This window comes from Uloborus diversus, chromosome 1 (assembly GCF_026930045.1).
Source record: "Uloborus diversus isolate 005 chromosome 1, Udiv.v.3.1, whole genome shotgun sequence".
NCBI classification, from domain to species: domain Eukaryota; kingdom Metazoa; phylum Arthropoda; class Arachnida; order Araneae; family Uloboridae; genus Uloborus; species Uloborus diversus.
This window is the reverse complement of record NC_072731.1, coordinates 139,715,365-139,741,750: the sequence shown is the minus strand read 5'-3', so window position 1 is coordinate 139,741,750 and position 26,386 is coordinate 139,715,365. Positions and strand designations below refer to the sequence as shown.

The window sequence follows — 26,386 nt, the reverse complement described above, 5'->3', positions numbered from 1 at the left end:
ATTAGATATAGAAGAAAGTAAAAATCGTACTTTATCTTTGTACAATTTTTTTCAAATTTATAATGTGTGTGCTATAGTTAAGTCACAACTATGAATTAAGTCTCGGAATTTCCTAAGAAGAGGTATCCGGATTTTTCCTAAAAATGAACTGAATTTTCTTCTCCAAACTTGCAGCTGTTTTCAAAATACATACAGTTGATTTGATTCAGCGTTTAATGATAATAATGTTTATTTTTTTTTCGAAAGAATATTGTAAATGAAATATTTATTGAAAATTATTGATTTTATTTTTTTGGGAAGAACATTTTTGAAAAAAAAAATAAATAAAATAAACAAAAGATGTTTAACCCTTAACTGGTGAGTTGGAGTACCTTATATCCCAGAAGTATTGGAGTTTTGCATTCGAAAGTTTCGTAATAACGCACACAAACAATTACTCACGAGAAATCTTCTAAATTTTGTAGAGTTCAAAAAAAAAAAAAAAAAAGATGAAGAAAACAAGGCTACATACATTCCACAACATCATTTGCACGTTGCACGAAAAAAAACCTCACCTTCAAGTTCGAGAGCCAAATTGAAAAGCATTTTAACGAACGAATAAAATTAATAATTACTGTAAGTAAATAGACCGTTGAATACAGAAAATAGCAAGTAACTTTTTGATCATTTGTGTTTTACGTTGCTCGCGTCATTTTATTTATATTTTAGAGCAATAGCTGAATCTTTTTCTAAAATTTTATTGGCCTAAGTATTACATTGGCATAGTATAAAATGCACGCGTTCTGCACAAAGCCAGAGGCACATATGTGAAACCTTAATAGCTACACATAAGCATCAGCCATTCGAGTTTATACCCTTATTCTGGGGTGAGCCTCCCAATCCGAACTCTTACGACAAGAGATCGAGAACGAATAATCCATCTTGCTTGTTCCGGATAGAAATGTTCTTGCCTATTTGCGGACGCCGACAATATGATCGATAAACTTCTGTCAGAATATCATTCATCACGAAGATGTGGCGCTTGCTTTGTAACCCAATGGTATAGACGCGATTCGTGCTCGCAATCGAATACCCCATTTTGGAACAGTAAAAAGTGCCTTCGTTTCGGAGAACAGCTACAATGAACAAAGCAAAATAAAGGCAGAAATCGTGAATTGCTGTTATACTTTGCGGTTGCTGTTGCATGTAAAATTTGCGAATTTATTTGCACGATCATGGATGTTCTTTTTTTTTTTTACTTTCCTTCTTTTTAGCATCATCTTTAACCCTTAACTGGTTAGGTGGGGGTAATAGGAAAATTTCCATTCTAAAATAGTTATTTTACTTTACTAGATTGTTCTGTGAGTCCACTTACGCCCCCCCCCCCCCACAAGCCAGAAAACAAGTGACTGAGCAATTCACGATGACAGCAATCGATTATTTTGCGGTCTGGGATGTACTAAACCCCGCCTTCCCGAAAGTGAAGAAAGTTTTCCCTTTGTAATTTTCCATCATTATTATTGTGTTGTAGTTATTTTGAATTTAAATCAATTATTTTCCTTTCATCACGTATGACGTAGTTAATTGGTTGCACTGTCTTTAAATAGTTTTATAGTGGAAATTGCAACATCTCCATATTTCCAAGCCAAAGTTTTGTAATACTTTCACAAAAGGCCTTGTACGCATGCACACTTACAGTAAAATCCTCCTCCCTCCCCCCCCCCCCCTTCCTCGGGTCCGAAGCAGTTTTGCAACAAATTTAGAGCGGTAATTTTTTTTAAAAATCAGCGCATTGGGGACAAAATTTACTAATGCCGCAAGTATTATTTACAAAAGGCAGTCCATCACAATTCAGGTTAAAGTTTATCCCCCTGCCCCCGACGTACAAAAATTTTTTATGTTACATATGTTTGCACTGAAACTCTCAGAAAATAAGAGTGCGTAGTTGTTAAGATTCATTCATTGATTACGTAAGGGTCCCGAGGGGGAGGGGGGTTTAGAAAAATCTCTACATAGCCTTACTTTGGGGTGGGGGGGGGGCAAACCCATTTTTACGTTATTTTTTCCAAGTCGATATTTTACATTAGAAATCGCACGGTCAAGTGGTTTGTCGGGGATTATATTTCATTTGCGTCTGGAAGGTAAAAAAGTGTTAGGATGTGCTGTTTTTATTTGTTTTACATAGAATGAATAATATAAAACATAATAAACGAATCGCACTGTGTATGGCATGTTTTATTTTTAATTAGTATCACATCATAAACAAAAAAAAAAAAAAAATGTCGAAAAAACATTCAATCTAAATTCCAAGTTTTTAGCCAATATTTCTTAACGCAAAAATGTTTTAATTCAATAAGAGTGAATCTAATAACGATTTCTGTGGTGTAAGATTCGTTATTTTTTGAAAAACAAAACTGAATCTTACGTAATAATTGGTGGAGAGGTTTGAAAAATCTTACGTACCCTAATATGAGGGGGGGGGGGTCAAAAATTTCCAAAATCACCCTTACGCAATTAATGAATGGCCCCTTACATCAAATTTATCATTTCACAAAATTAATTTCATCTCATAAAAGTACGTTGCAACAAGGGCCAGATCCCACGTTTGAAAATAGGTTGTGGCCATATTTTATGAAATAGATCCTTATTTTTTAAAATTCTTCCATTGAAGTTTAAGTCAAAAAAGTTGAAACAGTTCTAATGTTTTCAATCTATTAAAAAATACTTTTAGAAGCAAAAACTGAAAATTTTAAGTCATTTTTTGGAACCTATGAAAATTCTGCGGGGAAGTTCAATCGGGGGTACTCCGGTCCTGCACTTTGCCACTTACATCACAAAAAAAAAAATCCCCTCATCAGTTTAAGATTAATCCCTTTCCCTCCCCCCTCTCCAAAAAATTTTTTTTTATAATAGAAGATTAAGAAAACATGCGGTTCCACTTGAAACTTCTAGTTCCGCAAAATGCAATTGGAAAAAATCACGGGACGCAGGAGCGTCCGCCCCGCCAAGGAAACCAAACGTCAGCAGCCAACAGAAGCAAATCCACCGCCAAAGACGAAAGAAAATAAAGCGACCAACAAGATTACGCGACAGAACGAATTGGGGTTTTTTGGGTTTTTCACCCCTCTGTATCTCAGCCCCATGAAGACCCCCGGAGTTGATTTTTGGTACACTCAATCTCTAGTGAACCCTGACGCCGTAAACCAAAATACAATCCCCTGGACCATCAGGGGGAGGTAGCATTAAAGTTATAAAATCGCTGTTCAAAAAAGTTTTTGCTTTCTTTGACAGGGCTACAGCCCAGACGAAAAAAGGAATCGAGCTGAAATTTTGCACACACATTCCTTGTGCCCTACTGATGTGCCTTTTGTGCCATTTGACCCCCCCTCCCCTTCCCCCCTCGTTTTTACCCCGCAAAATGTACCTTCCCGGGGTTCTATCACAGCCCCCCGGGGGGCTACGGTAATGATTTTTTGTATACATATTATTGGAGGGCCATTGAGTACATATACAAAAATTCAACCCCCAGGGACATCATGGGCCGGAGTAATTGAAGTCTGAAAATTACTAATTTTCCCTAAATTCTTATGTACTTACTCTCAGCTCATAGGGTTTGTTTATCTCGGACTGCAATTGCAAGGTTTAGAACAGATCTAACAGTTATTCCAAAGTTGTCTTAGGAAATGAAATTCAATCAAGACTAAAACATATCCAACAGTTGCAACTAGACGTCAAATCGCGGATATCACAAATTTGCCACAGGGGACTGCGCATGCGCGCAGACTTAGAATCTGAAAACAGAAAGCCCAATGAGCTATGTTACTTGTTTATACTTAAGCAGAGAAACAAATTAATGAATGAGATTAGAATGCTGTCCTCCCCCCCCCCCCCCCAAAGTTTTGCTGATACAAAATTTCCTTTTTCCTGTTTTTAAGTTTCGATATATTTATGTAGGGAAGAAATTTTAAATGTCGGCGCGAAACTGGGGTTAAACATGTCCCCCCCCCCCCCCCCCTCGACCAACAAAGATAGGTCCATAATCATATTTAGCTTTTATGAAGCCCTTGTTTTGTTGCGTCGATTGCCACTTTTTTCAATGTTTTATCGCAAATAGTTCGCGAGTTCTGAGTGTTTCGGAAAACTGCTCCCCCACTGTTTTCCCCCCTCCCCCGGGGTTGTCAACCACCCAGGGGGGCGACGACATGTGGTTTCATAATCACCATCGTGCCTGTAACAATAATCAGAAATAATATTGCGTCAGCCTTTCCATGCATGCTCAACCCCCTTCAGATCCCGGTCTATAATGCTGCTTTGCAGACTGTACTTCGTTTTCTTCACACGACGTTAACTTTCTCTTTTTAGAGCAATCCTTTTCGTCATTTTAATTTTTTTCTTTGGATTGAAAAAAGTTTGTTATCGGTTTTTCTCGCTTCATTATGCAACAACTTTCACTTAGAATGTACTATTTTAAATAGACTGTACGTTTCCAAAAGAAAACGCAGTAAATACTGGCTGAAAAATCAATGTGATTGCAACGGATACTCTGGTTAGCAAAAGTCGTTTTGATTCTGACCTATGACACACACGAGACCAGACCAACAAAAACCTCTATCGTTTCGAATTCCGGTTATGCTATCATTTTTGGATTCGAAGCCCAATGATCTATAAAGCAGCAAACAAAAACATTTTCTTCAACTCAGAAACAGAGGAATTGTCCTTCAAGAGCTGAGGAGGCAGTGGAAAAAAGTTAGAAATTCATTCCACGAATACTCTTTCCAGGAAGATGAACCAAAGGACAGTCGTTTTGCGCACTTTCTTGGAAGAAGAGGAAAGGGGTGAAATTCACAGGTTTTACATATGTAAGATGAACATTTCAAGTTCATGGTAAAAGGTCCTTCAAGTTAAAAGCCATTTCGCTGTTATCTGGATTAGTACTGTTCTTTGGTTGCTCTATTGAAATTGCGATTCCTTAGAAAACCGAAATGATAGGAGTGAAAAGAAAGTATAAGTTTTTTTCAAGTGATGAAAGAAGGAAAATCGTAGAATACTGGCCAAGTTAGATTTGCTGCAATTGCTAACTCCAAGAGGATAAATAATGAATCAAAAAAAAAAAAAAAAAAATCAGGGACCAGAAAGCAATAAAGGACTTTTTCTTGAAAAAGATATGCTGAAAGTTTCTTTTACTGTCAAAATGATTCCTTAAACTCGCAATAAAGCACTCAATAATGTAATAATAGAATAAATACCTAACAAAACTAATAAAGAGGAATTTTATTCAAGAGCCCATATTAGGGTGCATCATTTGCCCAACTAGTCTAAAATTGTTTTGTCCCTAATTTAAAAATGTTCTCATACCCTTAGATAGTATTCCTGTGAATTTTTATGAAAATCAAAATTGATTTTAGGTATCCCACCTCAAGCAAGAAGTTTCTTTTTTAAGGTAAATGAACAATTATAACATCAAAAGTGACTCAAAGTGCAATACTAGGAAATAATTTTTAAATTATTTAATTTACATTGTACCTGTGTTAACTTCAACTGTTACCATTTTTTCCAGTAACTTTCCATAACATCTTTGTAACTGTAAGTTTAGATTCACTATTTGTTTTCAACTTTCTACCATTTTCTTCTATCATACAACTGCTAATGCTAGTTCTTTACGTTTTCTTCTTGTTATTCTATGCATATTTGTTGTAAACCACTTAAAAAAGTTGATCTATACTATTTTAATAAGGTCCATAAGGTTTTCATAAGGTCCATGAATTTTCGAAAGTAACATATTTTGAAATTTTTCATTAAACATGAGTAAATCAGCTGCTGTTGAATCAGTGACATTTCTCCACAAACAAAGCCTTGTTCATCTGTACAAAAAGTAAAAGTCAAAACCAGACAATCTTCAATGGTATTTGGAATTCAAGGGCTCACGTTACCCACTAGCTTGCAAGTTGCTTCGCTGCTTGTTGTATCATATTGAGAAAGATGTTGATCAAATCTTACCAAATGGGAGTCTTCAAAACTTGTCTTCTCAAAAATATCTGATTTCTATGCAAAAGCAAACATTCCAATGATTACTGAAAGTAAATCCTGTGAGAAAATACTAAAACTTCATGAAGACAACACAAAATTAAAAGCAATTCCTCTTCAAAGAAGAAATACAACAGATTCCATTAATAAAGTTAAAAAAATGGAAGAATTAGCTAAAACATTTTCATTATGGCCTAAAAATGTAGAATACCTTTTAAAAAATTCAGAACATTTAGGGCAATTCCACGGAAATGGGGAACTGATGACCAAATATTAAAATCCTTTTTTTTCTCACAATTATGTATCATTTTGAAGCTTATGAGTTGAATTATATGAAAATAATAAAAATTATCGCAAAAGTTTATGTTTGTAAGAGTTACAAGTCTTTGAACAAAGGTATTTTCGACTTGCTGCCATAATGGATTTTTTGATATCTTGTTGGAATTGGTATTTCAAACTATTGCTGTAATATTTTTCAAATTGTAACTGATTCAGATGCCTGCCCACAACACTTTAGAACAAATGTAGCACAAAAAATGAGAGCTAAATAAAATATTTTTGTCTTTAAAAGCTTATTTATAACAGGCACTTCGATAATATTACGTCCGACACTAAATTGCCTAAAAGTTTGTGCTGTATAAAATAGAATGGAATATTTTGTAAAACATTTTACCTGCAAATCAGAACATCAGTTACTATTGAAAATGTGCAATCCGAACAAAATTCAAATAATAGTTTTTTGTTATTTTATGGTGTCGGACGTAACAAATTAATTACGTCCGACACCACATTACGTCCGACACCAAGAATTTTAAAATTATTACCTCGTTCTGATTACAGAATTTCTCTGATTTAAAATAGAAGGGATAGAAGACAGCAATAACAACATTTCTTTATACTTTAGTCATTAAAATGTCTTTATTAATAGGTACGTTTCCTGAAAAACTTTTTTTTTAACCATGAAACTGGTAATTGATTAATTGGTCCAATTTGTTACTTAATTTTTTTTCTAGAAGCACTGACCTTATAAGGAATAGTTTTTCTTTATTTTAAGCATCTCAAAATGCAGTATTTTTACAGCAGAACGAAATTCAATCTGGTAAACATGCCCAAGCCCACAATCTTCACATCCCATGCGTGGATTTCCAAAGAATTCTCTCAAACTTTTGCAACAATTTTTGATACTTTGGATCATACTAAACTCGCCGTGCTATATGTCGTGTAAGTTACCTATTAAAATATCTTAAAAACCAAGACCCAAGCACTAAAAATAAGTTTTCTCAGATAGACTCAGCTTACAATTTAAGCAAAAATACCTATTAACAAAATTTACATTTATTTGAGCAGAATTCACCCCAGATTAACCGGAATTTCTTTTCAGTGTTCCCTGAGAAGGAGCTGTAGACAGCATAGTTGGTAAGGCTAAATAAAAAAAAAAAAAAAAAAAAAAAAAAATGTGGCCTCTTTTTAAAGCTGGAAGTAAAATGACAGGGGGGGGGGGGGCTCAACCAAGTCAGACCACCACTGGAACCAAAGATCCATTGTACTAGAAAAGCTGGAATAGTGTTGAGTGGTATGCCACCAGAATTATGCATCTGTGGCTCCTTCATTAATCAGCAGTGTACTTGAAGTACACATATCCTCAGAAGAGATCATGCATAATTCAGCAACATTGCAACAATATTTGAGAAAATCCTTGAGCACTGCATGCACTGAGTCAAAGCAATTTCATGGAATAAAATTACTATCTCAGACACTTCTTCCTCACAAACACTTAGGATGAAAAGACATCCTTTTGTCGGATGTCTTTTCATCCATAAGCTCATTATTTTTTGCATTGAAAAAGGCGTTCCCTGTAACGCCGAAACACGTGTCTGCGGTAATTTACAAATTTGTGCTTCTACTTACGTTGTTTGTTCTGACTTTACTATTCAGCACAAAGGTATTTAGTTATCTTATAACTTAGGATGGTTGCTATATTTAAAGAATTATCTGACAGTGATGCATTGGATGAATTTGAAGATACAGAATTTGTTGCACAACTTAAAGTACATAAGTGGGTTGCGGTTAACGAAGAGTCTGTACATTACACAAGATGCAATCCCTTGTTAAATGGTGAAATGATTGTAATATATGTGATGTATAGGACAGAAGGGCACTTTAAATGGCAAAAAGAGGAAGATAAAATCTTCTATAAAAATAAAATATTTTTAAGAATTTTTTTCCACCTATCCCCAATTAAAAGTGGGTGATAATTAACATTTACGAAAAATATTTGATATTTAATGTTGTAATTATGTAAACATCCTTATTTATTGTCATTAACATATTACTTAAGGTTTAAAGCAAAATTAAGAGTAATTTGAAATGGTTTTAAACTTTTGTTTACGTCTGACACATGGTAATGTTGTACATATTACGTCCGACACCAATACCAAAGTCCCTATTTTGGCACTTAATACCTCTAAATTAAAAAAAATTTATAAGTGATTAATATTTCATCATTGCTCTTTGACATAAAAGTAGTTACATTGTTGCAGATTAAGCCATTGACCTGAATCTTAGATTTTATTTTTGCTAGTCTCATTTTTCAGATTCAGCTCATACGTCGACACCCATGAGTTAAATATTTTGTTTTTAAATAAAATTCTGTATCAGAAATTCTTTTTACGCTTAACAATTCTACATACATTAGTAAGTATTTAAAAAATATTTTGCTCAGTTTTAAAATTGTTAACCAATAAATGTGTTGGTTTTTTGAAGTAAATAACGTGCAATTCTTACGTCCGACACCGTGGAATTGCCCTTTAGCTCTTCTCCAATCTATGAAAAGTGATCATCTAGCAACCTTTTGCTCACACGATAAAATATTATACCGAAACATTAAGTGTCAGGAAATGCGTGAAATATCAAAAGCAGCATTTTGTGAAAAAATAGCCAAGGAATTGAAAGAGATGAAAATAGTGATGTAAGTGATACAAGTGATGAAACAGATCCGAGAGATCAGATTTATAATGCTCATAATACCAGAAATCATCATTGTACAATACGAACTGGTACATACGCTTTTATTCCACGTATTATAAAACGACCTGATGTTATATCATTAGCAACACGTTTAAAATGACACCAGCACAGCAAGCTTCATAAAGTTTTAATAGCAGAAGCTGGTTGTGAATCATCCAAAATATCAGCATCATATGCAACAACAGACAGAGCAAGACGACCAAGTGTCAGAGACATTGTCAAAGCTTGTAAGGATCAATGGAATGGTTATGATTTTGCAACTTTGCACTGGGATTTTTAACTCTACCAATTTTAACAAATCAAAATATTGAAGAACAAAAGCTAGCAGTTATAGTAGGTAATTCATATGAAGTTAAGCTTCTTGGTGTACCAGCATATCCAATTGGAACAGAAAAAAAAAACCGGAGTTATCATTGCTAGTTTAACAACTAATTTGCTGAATTCATGGAACTGTTCAGACTCAATAGTTAATATGTCGTTTGTCACAACTGCTTCTAATACAGGACATATAACTACAGCATGTGTAGCTATTCAAGAGCATTTGGGTAAAGCTCTCCTGTGCTCAGTAGTGATCCAAATGAAATAACTGCAGCAGACTTTAAATGTCCAGGAGCTTTATATAAAGCAGATGGCAAAACTAATTAATTCAATCAAAATTTGCTTATTTCAACGTCAAATCCAAGAACTACCAACAGGAACAATAACTACACATCAACAAGTTTTAAAATTTGTTAATTTTGTTAATTTTGTCACTTTGGTACATAGTTCATGGTGGATGATGTGCACTTCTGTCTTCGATGCACTAGGAATGACTTGCAATTCTTTAATTTACTTATAAAATATAGTATTATTAATTCAGAAATTTCTGGAAGTGCAATTAATGCTTTTAAAAATCACCTTTGGTATCTGACAGAAGAAACTGTACCTCTAGCACTATGGAGTGATAAAGTGCCTGAAACAGACCGACGTGCTCTTGCTGACAGTATATTAACCATTAGACTTGCTAATCTTTCTAATCCAAAACACAGATTTGGTATGGGATTCGGAAAACCAGTTTCCAACAGAAATTCATTTTTCTTCAACACTGTCTGATTTTGTTGGCATTGATCTGGTTTTTATTTTTAATTTTGAAGTTAGATTCAGAATCATTGTGGAAGATGTTAAACAGTGGCCAAATTGTATTTCATATCAGACTTCAAAAACTAATATGAAAGGAATAAATGTAGTAAACGATTGTGCTGAGCGAGGAATAAAGCTGACCAATGACCTCTTTCAGCCAAAACTGAAGATTCTTACCAGAATATATTACAAGTAGTTGAGCATGAACAAAAACAACTGCCAAATCTTCACAAAAGGAGGAAAATTGATTAAAACTAACTTTAAAGCCAAACTTTAATATTTAACAAAGTAATATTATGAAATATACAATAAATTGGCTTCAATAAATCAAATAATTCTTTCAATAATTAAATAAATAGAAAAATTACACACTAAGCAATTTTTTACGAGTTTTCATAACTTTCAATTGTCAGGTGGCACACATAGATATTGTTCAAAGTGGGAAAAATTTCACACAAATTATTAATTTTGTATGTAGAATAAAAGTAGCTTAGGGGCAAAGCATTTGTAAGCGAAAAAAAAAATTGATGGGGCGTAGATGCACCCTAGCCCATATTGTCTTTAGTATCGATTTCAAATTTTCCACCATCATTTTTCATATTTCAAATTTCTATAAAAAGTTTTCTAAGCCCCCGTATTTCAAAACTCTTTATCTCGATTTTTTTCTTAATGTGAAATTCGAAATATACAGATTCAACTCGTATGCAATATTCCCACTGCGCGGCTCATTCAATTAAATATATTTAACAATTTTCAGAATCTATGACAAAGAAAGGCTGCATATACGTGGATTTAACAAATCAATCTCATTTCTAAAGCGAAATGTCAAATTTCACTCAATTATCAAAAAATTGTCGCAGCAGAGGGAGACGTCTTTATGCTTGAGGGTCACACATGGAGCAGATTTTCAATAGCATTGACCTTTGTTACTCAGAAAAAAGTCGTTTTGATTTTTTTTTCTTTTTCTTTCTCTCTTTCCTCTTGTTTTTCTCTTTTTTTTTTTGAGACTAACGTTTCGGGGGGGGGGGGGATTGTCCCTAACCCACCCCCCTTATCTACGCCCCTGAGATCTAACAATTATTCCAAAGTTGTCGTAGGATTTGCCACAGCGACTGCGCATGCGCGCGGACTTCGCTCATTGGGCTTTCTGTTTTAAGATTCCAAGTTGTTTCTTTATATTTAAGCAGAGAACAAATTAATGAATGAGATTAGAATATTGCCCCCCCCCCCCAAGTTTTGCCGATACGAAATTTTCTTCCCCCTGTTTTTCAGTTTTGATATATTAAAGGGCGGGGGGGGGGGGGATTTTAAATGCCGGCGCGAAACTGGGGTTAAACCATTAGAACATTTTGCGTGACATATTATATGAAACTGTACGCATATGAATAGGGCACATATAACTTTTTAATTGAAAGGAAAAAATAGCACTTTTTTACAGGTTTGCTTATTTTCTAAATTAATGGATTTTTCACAAACAACACATAATGAATTGAAAATATATGAAGTCCTACGTGTGTGGATATCCGTGAATTGAAGTAATTTGTTAGCTGAAAAAATTTTGCAACTAATTTAAGCAATACTTTTAATGAGCTTAGTCCGCGCGCAACATCCGCATTCGCTATGTCAAATTTGGGATATCCGCGATTTGACATCGAGTAAAGTTGTATAGATCTTCTGACACATTCAAATTTAAATATTTAATGGCTTAGTTTTTTTTTTTTTTTTTTGCTTGGTGATAACATGCGTTATTTCGTTTTTTAAATGAACTTTTAACAAAACTAGGTATTAAACATGACAAAGACTTCTATCAAGAAAACGATAAATCACCAAACAATTAAAATTATCCCATAAAACGTAAAATAGTCCACGATTTCAGAAAAAATGTAATTAAACAAGAAAGTGAAAAGCTAGATTAAAATAGCCCTCAATCTTTAAAACATTTAAAGAAACCTTCATGAAAATGTTGAATAATCTGTCAAATAAAGAAACTGTAGTAGAATTTATTACGAAGTTGTAAAATACTCGAAAACAATATAATTTAAAATATAGTATTTTACTAGAGGACCCGACAGACGTTGTTCTGTTCAAACTTTGTAAATTTAAAAGTTAAAAAAATTCCAATAAACTGTCAAGTGTTTGAACCGTTCTGTTGAAAAAAAATAAGTAAAAAAACATGTTTTTAGCTGCTATGGTGTCAGGATGGGTATATTTATTACAACTTCATTTATCTAATGCCCACTGAGCAGTTGTTTTATTAACTTTTTTCTCCCGTACTTGATGGTTTGTTCCTTCAGCCATACTCAAAGGATAAAAACATCCTCAGATATAAGTGCAAAAATCTAACTACCAATCTAGAACAAACGGGAAATCCCGCTGCAACATCCCCATATGAAAAAGAGTGAAACAATCGAAAGGATATCGTGTAGGAAAATGATTAAGGTAAAAACAGTTTTCTGAATAAGCGAAAATTGCTCATCTCCCCCCCCCCCCCCTCCCGATGTAAAATGACTAAAAACTTTTTAAAAACGAAAAGCAATTATTTGCAATTTGAAATACTTCGCCAAATAAACAAAAAAATACAATCAATTACATTAACAGTAGCTTTAAAATGTAAGCAAATGATTACGCAACTCTATGTTTGTAGCCAAAGTCGCAAGCCACCATGTTACCTGTAATCCAGCCGATCAGTGAGCGAAGCCATCTTCGACCGATTAGCGGTTCGATCTTTTGAACGAAACTTTCAAACTTCATATATTGCCTATTTGTTCTTTCCACCAAAGATAAAAATCTTCCACTGCACTGATCTTTTGTGTACAGAACCACCCTGTTGTAATTTATCTGGATGAAAAAAAAAATTTCGTCTTTAAATGCCATCATCATTTCCTTTAATAATGTACTGATTAGTTAGATAATCCTTAAAGTATTCTTGACGTTGGTGCCAAGACTCAGATGGATTTCAGCCGAGAAACAAATGTTGCTAGGTACAGTACTTTCTGATTATTTGGAAAGGAAAACCTAAAGCAACGATCCGGTTACATGGTTCAACTACGACGACAGAACACACGTTTTGCGTGAACCTTCCAGTACTTTATTTTAAAATATATCACGGGACCTAAAATCGTTGCTTTCAAGAAATGAAGGCTTCAATCTCTCTCTCTCTCTACATTTTATCTATTCTCATTGACATATCATAGTAGGAAATTTCTTTACGAAAAGCAGAGCTGGCTTTCTTATTGTCCTTTGGCAACGGGTTAAATATTTATTTCAGTTCTCGCTCAACAATAGGTTAAAATAAATATTTATCATTTGGGAGATTATAACCATCCAATGTTTAAATTAATTAATTAATTAACGAAAAGGTTTCCGATTCGATCCATCGCGCTTCGAAACCATACTTGCCACAACTTAATTACACACAAAAAAAAATTGATCAAAATCGGTCCAGTCATTTAAAAGCCTTATGGTGACAAACGTCCGCACAGAAGATTTTTATATATAAAGATTATCCAAGAAGTTTTCTTTGCAACAGAGAGGACACAAGGATTGCAATAAAATTTAAACCGTCCAATTCTCGCAAAATGAACATAGAATCTTAATAGTCAGAAAATAACTTGACGGTAAAATTAGGCTAGCCATTATTGTTCCTTAAAAACACAAAACAGCGTTGTTTCAATTGAAAATTTTTTGACTTGAAGTTCTCAATTCTAAAAATACAGACAAAGTAATAATATCAATGCAAAAAGATGTGATATTTCATCAAAAACAACCCTGTTGTAAAAATTTCCCCGCCAAGAAAACCTTTAACTTTTCCGCACAAAAAAGAAAACCTGCATCCTGAACCCAAAAACCCTCAGCCGTAAAAAGTTATGATATCTAGTTTGCCTGCCAAGTATCTGCCAAACTATCATCCTCCCTCTTCTCCTTTTTCATCACAGCTACTTCCATTCGAACCTCCTCCCACCTTCAACTCCTCCGAAATATGGATAGATCTTTTAAATTGTTTATCTTGTTTGGCGGGAAGTTTTTCAAAGTGAAGTGGTTGCTTGGGGAGCAAAAAGCTTCCCGTTACGGACGTTACGGACTCTATATAAATGTCAAAAATACCTTGGAATGCCCCTAATTGAAGGCTCCGTTGAACGTGAGGCCCCATTATAAGTGCAAAACAAGGACACATAGGGTCCGTCGAGAACTGGCAGGCCCCCTTCACCCATGCAATAATATAGCTCCAATGTGCACCTCCGCCCCCAAGGGCCAGGCTCCAAGTTTTTGTCTATAGGCTGACGCGGCCTCTCGTTGGCCCTGAAAATTAACCCCAGATGTTGTTTTTGAGGGAGGTGGGGGGGGGGGGTTGAATATTTTTGTTTTTGCCTTAGAATTTGATAGATGCCTTCTAGCACAGGGATTCTCAACCTCGGCTCCAGAGGATGGTGAACGGTCTGCGAAAAATTTAACCGCAGCTAGGAGATTTTTACGTGCACACGTTAAAAACATTTCCTTATTAAGTTATAGTTATAGTAATATTTTATATGATGTTTTTACGTTAATTTTGAGATTACGTTTTATAATTTTCTGTTTTTTTTTTCCTCAAAAGTTTATTTACTTTCACATTGATAATTTCAATAATTATGGGAGAGCCGGGAAGAATTGGACTACAGGAGAAGTGGGACAGCTGCATTTATAAGCCGAAGTAAAGCATGAAAAGTTATTTTTATCTTATCCAGTAGATGATGCAGATGCAGAGTAGAGTCAAGTGAAAGTCTAAAGCTGCTACAACTACCGGACTAACTAGAAACTTATTTTTCTCATTTTACTTCGGCTTATTAATGCAGTTGTCCCATTCCTCCTGACTCCCTCCTCCTTCCTATTGGTGAAACTTATCACCAATGCGTTTGTGCGTTTGGTGGTCCCCAGTTGTAAAAGCACCATTGCATTTAGTCCGGAGGCATAACGACAAATTTTAGGCGGATTGTGCACTTCGGGCTAAAAGCAATTTAGCTTTAAATTCTTGTTTTGGGACCATTTAAGAACGTTTTCACACACGGAGGCATTCGCTGTGAGATTTGAGTAATTTTGTGCAAGCGCGTGAAATTTGAATCCATCGTAACGATTTTCCTGCCTAATAATGTATGTTTTTCGATGCGTTCTAGTTACTGTTGAGGCTGAATGCAATAATCAAAAACAGAGAATGTAGAGGGTACAACCTTTACTGAAAAATTAAGTTTTAAGAGCTCATAAATGCGAAAAACGCTGATTTTTCAGAGCTGCCAATAGTGGGAAAATTAAAAATATTCTTAAAATACTAAAAAAAAAAATCAAATACCCTTACTACTAAACCGAAATAATCATTGTAAACTTTATTTATAAAACTTAAAACATCCACTTGCTTTGTCAAAAACGCCGCGTGTTTTAGTCACAAAACAACCAAAGATCTCTTTTGCCTCCATAGTCCGGCGGCATAACGAAAAGACTGCATTTTGAGGTAAAAGCAATTTCTTTTCTTAATTATGTTTTACGGTTATCAAGGAGCAATTTTAGCCCTAATAGCATTTGCTACGTCATTTGGATTTTTTTTATATATATAGCGTCACAAAGCGTCTCACCCAGTGGTACAGCCGAGTCAGTCGCTTTTCACATCAAAAAAAAAAAAAAAAACTTGCCGGGCTCATCAAATAACGGCATGTGCGGCTATTTATACTGCGGAAAAAAGTCTTTGAAGAGAGTGTGAAAATCAATAAGAGGACAGTCCGAAAGCTATAGATGAAAATGATTGATATCCAAGAGGAAATTTCACAGTTCTGTTCTTGTCGGCTCATCCTGGAGACTAAACTTCATGTCCTGACTTTCACACGGGCATTACATGCCGGAGATTTCAACCTCTACGGTGCAAGCTCTTTCGAATTTAAAGTGGATGTTCTTCTTCCTTGATCGGCTGAACTACGCTCACGCTGTGTCAATCCATATGTGGGACATGCTGTCTTCGAGGGATCGTCTACCTCATATCTATTCTGAATTTTTCAAAGGAAATTTGATGGTATTAGGAAGACAAGAACGGTATTTTCGGGAATGTCAATCGACGAAGCTCACGAACAAAACAATGCGCTTATTTTAAAGCAGACGGTGGAGCTGCTGATCGTCTGCTATGCTCAGACGGATGATTGCAGAACCCGAAGTCGCACGAATCGTCCGTAAATTCAGTAATATTCTCAAATAAGACTAGCAGAGATGAGCATTCACCATGAAATTTCTAACCCAAAACAACTTTCATTCATCAACAGCGTTGAGGGTATGAGTCATGCTCTGATTGAAATAAGCAACCCGTTCTTAGAACCAAGTGGTGACCTCATGGCTTTGGACTCACGATTACTTGTAGATTCTGAAACGGCATCCAATTTGCGCAGTATAAAAATAATTGGCGAATCTCAAGCAAATAAGTTCTTTCAAAAAATACTCATTGATTGCTCCGTTTCTATTGACACACCAATACAGAAAACAAGTAGGCAGTATTTAACAGCGTTTCATTGAAATCCTTATCTGGGAAAGAAGAACAGCTCGCTGCCATATAAAAAGACCGCCGCCTTTTCCCCAGGCTGTATTACGTTTCTTCTCAAGTACGTCAGATAAATTAGGATGCCTTTTCCAGTCACCAATATCATATTTACGCTGTGCCACTTTATGAAAACGACGAACTTTGACTTGGAAAGAAAGCTGATCTTTCCGCTTCTTCATAGCCTGACGAAGACAACACAGAGCAGCAATCTCAGAATTTCTATGTGGTGGTGATGGATGGAGAAGCGACTGTCAATTACCTTCGTCCAGAGCCGAAAAGCACGTTTTCTGACTATGAAATGAAATTCGTTGTTTATTTGAACAGTCCACATTTCGACAAGGCACAGAGAATGGATGTAGCATTTGATGAGTATGTACCTGCTTCTCTAAAGTCTGCGTTAATATTGAAAAGAGGAAAAGGTTCTGGTCGCCGAAAATGGAGGCCACAAAACAAGTTCTTAAAAACTGATCTGAATTTTTGAGAAACCACTCAAATAAGCAGAAACTATTTGAGTGCTTGGAGGACCTTGCAGCACAATAAATTTTCAACAAAAAATCGTTATTGTCACTCGTCACAGGAGTATCCTTTGCAATGGCGGTTTTTATTTGTTAATCTTGATGCATTGCTCCTATGATGAAGCCATGAAGCAGATGGTAGAATGCTGTTCCATGCACACACGTTACATCTCATGACTACAACCAGGTTTTCATCAAGACAGTCGACAACGACGTTGTCGTTTTGGCCACTTCGCTTCTTCAAAACCTCTAGTTGTGTGATCGGCTGCTGTGGATTGAGTTAGACACTGGAAAATCGTACCGAATCTTCGACATCTGCACCACAAAGCAACGACTTGGTTCGGAAAATTGTGCCGGACTTATGGCTTTTCATGCCGTTGCAGGTTGTGACACAACCTCGTCTTTCAGAAACAAAGGAAAACGAATAGCTTGGGTAGCATGGTAAGCCTTATCTTGCAGTCAACGACGTTTTTAAATCTCTTTCGCTACCCCTTGCTCCAGAAGAGGTACTGTATATAGTATTTGGGCTCGAAAAGTACGTCATAAAACTATATGATAGATGCAGTAAAGAGGATAACGTCAACTTCTCACGGAAAACATTGTACTCTTCTCAAAGTAAAATTGAAAACTTTTCCCCAATTCAGGACGCGCTAATAATAATGCTCTTTGAAGGTCGCTTCAAGCAGGAAAGCGTCTACAAGTATCGAAGAAGCGTCTACAAGAAACTCCAGTCTTTCTTACCCTCAAGAGTACGGTTGAATAAAATCGAGCGAATGGCCGGCGACTTGGAAGATATACCTATATTTTTTTTTCCTTTCGTTTAATTTTATATTAACTTTAACATTTTACTGTAATAATACAACCAAAATCAAATTTTCAAGTCGAATGGACTTCTATTCTGCTTCTGAAGACTGTCAGGAAATAATCGCAAGACCAAGTATCGTAACTCTCGGTGCCGATGTGGAAAAGCTGGCCTCTCTTGCGCTTGTGCAAATGTTCTAGTGAAAATGATGAGAACCGCTGAGATATGTACCAGTAATGTTTAAACTATGCTTTTGTAATAAAAACACCTACTTGATCATAATTTAAAATGTTTTTGACTGAAACTCGGTTATTTTTGAAAATGTTAAGTAGAAGATCATTAGTGCTATACTTTGGGGCACATTTTCATAAACCAAATTTTTAAATACCTTTCTATCACTGCTTTTAACCAAACCCAGTAACACTGCAGTCCATGGGTGCCAAGGCCTACTTTGCTAATCTGTCTTGCTGACAAAGGAAGGACTCTAGGCAGATGTTCCGATTAGGTGGTCAGCCGAACGTGGAACCCCCGGGGTTTAGTTCTTAAGCACGCTTGATACTCGCTGCTTTTAACAATATTTATTATAAGGAGACATAAAAAGGTGGAATTACACACACTATTGTCCGAAATACATTTATTTGTAACAAATTACTTGAGGTAAATCCTATCCGCGTGTAAGATAACTTTGGGACGCAATAAAAACAATACAAATGACGTAGCGAATGGCCTCCGTGGCTAAAAATGATCCTAATGACCCTAAAACATAATTAAAAACAGAAATTGCCTTTACCTCAACATGTACAATCTTTTCGTTATGCCTCCGGACTAATTGGGTACTTATCATTGGTCATACAATTATCAAGCATCATTGTATTGTAAAGTAAGACAAAACAACGTAAGTAGAAGCACAAATTTGTAAATTACAGCAGACACGTGTTTCGGCGTTACAGGGAACGCCTTTTTCAATGCAAAAAATGCTTTTGTCGGATGTCTTTTCATCCATAAGCTCATTATTTTTTGCATTGAACAAGGCGTTCCCTGTAACGCCGAAACACGTGTCTGCTGTAATTTACAAATTTGTGCTTCTACTTACGTTGTTTTGTCTTACTTTACTGTTCAGCACAAAGGTATTTATTTATCTTACCATTGTATTGGCTTATCATTGAGCCCGGATTATATGCAAATGCTTATGTGTAATGTGCAATTGCATATTTTTCCTTCTTAGTATTACGTCAATGGATATAGCTGCATAAAAGTGGCTAATGTTCAAAATAATTGCATATTACTGCCTTTTTCACTGAATTTTAGATTTTTTTTTTTTTTTTTTTTGTAAAAGAAAGATTACGAAAAGAAAAAAAAAGTGTTCTTTATAAAACAAAAAATCGGGCAACCTGTGGGTCACCCAATTTTTGTGCTTTGAGCAAACTTTTTTTTTTTTTTTGTACATAATATTGCCAAAAAGAAAAAGGAAAAAAAAAAGAATAGGAGGCCATTATTTGCGTGAATAAAAAATAATAGATGCATATTTTAAAAACTTTTAATGCATATTTTGCTCGCTTTAACCCATTTCTTGGTGAAACATCGAACTTTATTTTTAACAGCTCCCGACGACACTTTTATTTGGGAGACAAAAAGCAAATTCAATTACTCCGAAACTCATCCAACAACTAAGTTTGGGAACAACAATTATACGCTAAAGAATGCGAGGCATCAAAAATTCCTCCCGAGGAGAGAACCATTTAAGTGCGGGACATAAAAATTCACCAGCAAGAGACAAAATGCTAGATAAACAGCTTAAAGAAAAATGTCAGAGGCATGAAGTCCAAGCGTAAGCAATTTATTTCGGAACACGCCCTTAAACTATGAAAGATCATTTATACAATGCACTTGAAAAGTTTCCCCGTAATTGGAAAACTCATCATACATACGACGCTGATTGTGAATTATTGCTCGAAGAAAAATATTCTTTATCGCGAATTGAAGATAATGGTTCACACGTTTTGTTCCATGGAAGTATTGTACCGTGAATAAAGAGTTGGGTTTCGTATGAATACCAATCAGTCGTTCTGCTACACAATTATTTCTATTTTTGGGAGAAATAATAGCGCATTGAAAACTAATTTGTGAATTTTGTCATTAACTCAAATGACATTTGAAACTCGACAAACGTAGATTGTAATTACACTTGTTTCAGTTGAATTCATTTTCATTTTCTCTAATCATTGAAACGTAATTGCAATTAAATATTTTGCAGGAATATGGGGATCACGTTAGTCGGAGTGTTGTATGCGAATTTAATTCTTGCATAATAAGGTGAAATGGGCCTTAAAGCGGACATCCCCCATTCCCCCCCAACCCCCCTAAAGCTGATATCTTTAAATAAAACATTTTTTTAAAGCATTGCCAATTTTCTTCAATAATTTAGAGTTAGTTTTTCTTTCTCGAGAAGGGGGGGGGGAAAAACTCATTTCAAATTATTTTAGAAAACTGGTAATGATTTAAACATTTGTTTTATATTTTTAGATATCAGCGTTAGGAAAATTTTTTGGGTGTCAGTTTTAGCGCACTTTACCTAACTATTTTATATTTTTTGCTCATTTTTTACGGTTGCAGTTTACAACCTCAGAACCAGCGAAGATAAAATTATCATCATCACGTAATAAAAACAACATAACCGGTTAATTAAGTCAAATTGAACAAACATCACCGGGGAATGAGATTAAATAGAATAATTATTGTTGCTCATCCACATTACTTGTTACTGGAATCGAATCAAACAAATATTGTCACTTACGAACAAGTAATCAAGTGTTCCCCGTTAGAATTTTTGATGACAACCGAAACGCTTTAATACTACCATTTACAAAATTGCTTTCCTTGAAAATTAAGATATCCGAACACGTTGAAATAGCTTACGTTTGATCAAATTTCTTACTTTATTTTTTTCAAATAAATTCATCGAATTAATAATTTTTTTAGCTTTACCGAACTGATTATTCGTCTCAACGTTCATTAGAAGAGATATATTGGTCTCAGTATCTTGCATAATATACGGTAAAACTCCTGAAGTGCATTTTTCTTGAAATAAATTTTTATGCAAAATTTGCTCATTTCAAAAATGATGACTCAAAGTATTTTCATCCTAATTTTATGCAACTTCGCAGACTTGGTCTTTATTAAAAAGTCTGCAAAGTTGATAAAGACTTTGTCTCTATCGAGTCTGCAATTCCCTAGCAACCAGTCTGGTTGCTAGGGGAAATACCAGAATCTTAATCATAATGGCAATATTTCAATGTTCTGGCTTGCTCTTAAAACAACAGTGCAGTACAAAAAACAGTGTATACAAAAACAACAAACAATATTATAGATTTGAAACCATCAACAGAAAAGTTGTAAAAAAAAGTAGATCATATTCAATCGTGCCCCAGACCGTGAAGAATTCGACACAAAAATGATTTACCATCTTTAATTTTTGTGCATTCAAATACAAAAACAACAGTGCATACAAAAAAAAAAAAAAAAAAAAAACTTTATTGAGTTCTAATACATTTTAATCTTTAACGCATCTTCAAAATGTTTAGTAAATTTTGCAGATGAGAGCCAATAAGTTAGTCTGGTAGTGCTTTTGATCCAACAAGTTCATAATTAAAAATATTACTTTATAGAAGGGTAATGTGGGGCAAAGTGAAATAGCTAAATATTTTGTTTGTAGCGCGACCTTCGACCTATCTGGCAACATTTTAACTATGTTGTAACACATGTAGTCTATTTTAGTCAGGAAAAGGTTACCTCTTGAGATCAAAGCATATGATAATACAAGCTGTTTTCAAAAATTGTTTGTCATTATTGTAATATTTTGTTGGAAGTCAAAAATGATTTTTGTTATTATAAAATGGTATAAAGTTATTGTTATTAGCATTTTAACACTCCGTCGGGCGCAACTGATCTATTAGGCACAGCTCGAATTCTTTAGTTAGCCACGCCCCCTCAATAGCTTCAATCAATGTATATTCATTTTCTCAAATAAACTTATGTTACATTCGAAAATCATGGAAAACTTTTATTTCTCTTCTTTGGTGTTTGTAGTTGACAATTTTTTCGTAAGAAAATGTGAACATGCGTAGAAAAGATCAGTAGATCAAAGTGTGCTTCCTAGGCTCAATGCGCCCGATCATGTTCTACAACATATTGCGCCCGACGGAGTGTTAAGTACTAATATACGGAGCTTGTATTATCATTAATTTATTTCATGCTAAGCTTATTTTCATTTTAAACTAGCAAAAATACCCGGCGTTGCCTGGGTCAGTAATAATTATGAGAAAAAATCGTTACTTGCTTTTCATTTCTGTTTTAAGTGAAAGAATTTAAAGCACATCTTTTTGACGTGATTAAAAATCGAGTTTCTTCCTTACCCATTAAACTAAAATAGCAATAAGTATAAAGAACAAAATAGAATTGATTTAGAAACGAAAGCACTATATTTAAGCATACACAAATTTCCAAAACATGAAATTAATCTTCTTATGTTAAAAAGATTAATCTGTTGATACTTTTCTTTTAAACATGGAGTCTAAAACCTTCTGTGTATGGCTATTGAAGTACGAAGTTTTTAAAAAAATGTAGCCGCGCTCGTAATCCCCTTATACTTGATTTAGCTATTTTGAGAAATTTCAATGACTGTAGGCTCTTGGTGCGATTTTACCGAATTTGCGGGAATCGTTTTGGGATACCTTCGATGATGCTCCCCCTTCTTTCCTTACTTTGTAAAACAATATATTAATTTTCGTTATAGAGACATTATCGCCAGATGCTGAGATACTTTTGGTCATCATAAAATGGCGTTAAAGAGTTTCATCCGAAATGTTTCCAAAATAAGTAGTAAAATTTTGTCGATTGTTTGAAATTGTGCAAAAAGGAAAATAAATGGAATTTTTGTGCTGTTTATGGATTTGCTAATTTAGTTGCTGGATTATTTAACGCAGGAAAAAAAGTTTTTTAAAGATTCTTTGATTGGCGATATTTTGTTTACATGATGAAAGCTGAGAAACATTATAACGTAGTCTTCAGCTTCAAAAACAGCGACGTTAAAAAAAACTGCCAAATGCATCAGCTACGGAAATCTTTCAGCAAAAATTTTGGCGATCTGATGGTTGATTGGAAAATGAGTATGTGTTCAATTGGCATAAATAATAATAAAAACCACTAATTACATTAAAGTTCCGTCTAAATGGAAAATGATCAGCCAAATCATGTATTATTTGCCAATCTTGTGCAAAAAACTTACTTCAAGATTTGACTTGAGAAAAGCCTTGAACAGTTACGAAAAGCAAAGATAGTCAACGATACAACAATTGTCGCTATCGACAGGGAGTTGAGATGATACACTAAATACTGTATTGAGTTGAGGAAAGCCTTCGAACATGGAACTGAAAAGCTCATAACTCGTTTTTCATTCTACTTAGAAATCTCGAACAGGTGCCATCTTCAGCATAAAAATCAGAGCTTTCGATGGACATATAATGTAAATATGTGCAAGTATTTTTTCCTCCCTATATTTGAGAATTTATACGAAAATTGTATTTTATTGCCCCCCCTAAGGGGGTTTGCCCCCCATAACGGGACGAAAACTACCCTGTGTGTTATTCTGATGCATAAGCTATATAATTATAAAGTTTCATCAAAATCCGTTCAGTAGTTTTTGCGTGAAAGAGTAACAAACATCCATACATCCATCCAGACAAACTTTCCCATATATAAGAGTAGTAAGATGTTTTGTATAGGAGTGTATGCGGGGCAAAGTGAAATAGTTCATTTCACCTACTGATTCAATTCTATACACAATTCCTTACTTATTCATTTATTAATTTATTTATTTGCATTCCTTCATTTAATAATTCACTTATTTATTTCATTTAATTATTTTCTTATTTATTTACTTCTTTAGTCACTCATGTATTTTTTCTCATATATTAATTTATTTATTTATTTCTTTGTTTATTGCTTCATTATCTACTCATTTATTCACTCATTTTTTAAGAACTTATATTATACTTGGCATGTTTGTTACGGAAATTATGAAGGCCACTTTTGCTTATATCTCAGCACCTAGACCACTTAGAGGCTTCGAGATTTCACTAAATGATTTGTTTAATCTCAAGGTACAACTTAACCCTAAATTAAATTCTAAAATAAAATAACTATTTCGGTTAGGACTAAAAACACAAAATTTCATGTAGTTTCCCCATTAATTGATTAAATATAAAACCCATTGTTACAACTTACAAAACTTCGTTGCCTTACAACAGTTACATTAACTGTTACATTCGCAACTCCAATAAACTATAGGCGGCACTGCAGCCACTGTCTAAGGGCGGATGAAAAAGGTAAAACAAACGTAACTTATAACTTGCTTTGACGCTTAATGAATGACAGTAATTTTTCTTCGTATTTGTGGGAAGCTTTCTTTCTATTCTTCTGAAATTACATTACACCATAAACTGTCTGAAACCTGTAATTCACCCCAAAGAAAACACGTGGAATGGAATGTTTTAAATTTTTTCGGCAGTTTTCTAAATCACCGCAAGATAGCGTATTCGAGCTCTGGAGTTGCGAATAGCAATCACGATGAAAATTTTGAATGAAGGCTTCTCTGGAGCAAGAATGAAATTTATTTACTATCATTGCTCTCGTATTATTTTTATCCTCATCCATGCCAATAATGGATAACATGGCTAATTTTTCTGACTAAATTAGCACAGAAATAAATCCAAGAGAAGAACAAGGATACATTTTTACTGCCAATTGCTTAAAGCTCGTGTACAGTTTTTTTTTTTCTTTCTTTTAGTATAGGGCATTTATATGAAAAAATAAGGTGAAGTTTTGTTATATTAACATTAATCTATTTCTGAAATAAGTTTACACTAAAAAGAATAAAATAAAAAACATACTAAGCAATTTTCGTAAAACACTCAAAAGGACAAAATAATTTTTCTGGGTCAGAAAGGACAATTTTAGTATTCCTCTAATTTTCAATTATTCCAAGAAAACGACACCATAAAAGAAGAAAAATGCGGTTCAAGGCATTTCCAACTAAACTTTCCCATTAAATTCACTTGTTTCTTACTCCATCCAGCCTTCTACGAAAGGTTTTAAGTTATCAAGGATTAGCAGGTCGTAATAGCCCGCCTTCTTATTCGTCATACCGATACGAAGAAAAAATCATAAGAAGAAATAATCATAGAGATTTGTTTTAGAACTTTCGTTGTTTAGACCTGTTTTCTTTTGTGTGAAAATAAGACTTTAAATTTTATTGCCTGTTTGAATACCATTTCCGTGTGAAGCAGGATGCATACAGAAGCAAATTAAATGCTGAACTTAATGTGAGAGTAAAACTGGAAGATATTTAAGCCAAACTTTGGGCTCTTTTTTTGCAAAGTGGACTGAATCTCAACAAAGAATAATCACATGGTTTTTTTTCTTTGTTAAATTTCTTTTGAATTAATTTTCTGGCTATTATTTTAGATTGTAGAAATATTTGTGCTTTTATATTTTGAGAGCATGTTTTCATTCTTGTTATGAACTATCAAGCAATCTTGCTAAAAAAAAAATCCTCTAAAATTTATTGAGCGTGCGATTTTATTTTATTTTTTACTTGTAACTTATTACACTAGAGATTCGCCAACCTCTTCAGGATTTTGTAAGGGATTCGCAAGGGAAAAAATCATTTAAGATTATTCTACTTGAAAGAGTAAAGCAGGGTATTGATGCGCGTATTTCGTTCATTTTGAAGTAGCTCTGCTTCGAATTCAGCAAACTGGCATTCCTGGAAACTAATAGACGCGTCCGCTTCCCACCCGTAAACCGAATCTTCGCCCATCGGTGGCACAGTACACCTCAACAACCACATTCGAGGCACCAAGCGAAGATGTTTTGCTGCGAGAAGTTGTGTCTTCTCATATTTCTCCAAGTTGATATTCCCCACACTGTCTTCTAATATGTTCTGTCTGTGTCAACAACAAATCGATTGAGCTGTCTTTCTTCCCCCAGGTTATCTGACGGGCAGCGTCTATCGGGACTATTCCTTGAAGAGGAACGGTTTTCCAGCTGAGAGTGTGGCCAATGGATCCGTCCTGCTGGTGAAGACTCACGAATGGGGAGAGGCTACGAGACAGAAGTTCCATAAAGCCGTCCTGCTCGTCAGAGAGCCCTACGGAGCCCTAGTCGCTGAATTCAACAGGAGAGCCGGCGGACACGTGGGACACGCGTCCCCAGACAAGTTTCACAAAGGAAACGGTAAATAGATACTATTGAATTTTCTGATACCTAATTAGCACAATCGTTGAGGAAATGGTTGGTTAACAGTGGAGCTTATGG

General features: G+C 34.8%; 1 protein-coding gene across 1 annotated transcript in view; it reads left to right on the top strand.

Annotated features, from left to right (window-relative positions):
- LOC129221577 (WSCD family member CG9164-like) overlaps positions 1 to 26,386 on the top strand; it is a 98,182-nt gene that overhangs the window by 17,905 nt on the left and 53,891 nt on the right. Inside the window, exon 2 of the mRNA XM_054856085.1 lies at positions 26,060 to 26,305. Within this exon, the coding sequence (XP_054712060.1) occupies positions 26,060 to 26,305 (246 nt within the window). The remainder of the gene's footprint in view (positions 1 to 26,059; positions 26,306 to 26,386) is intronic.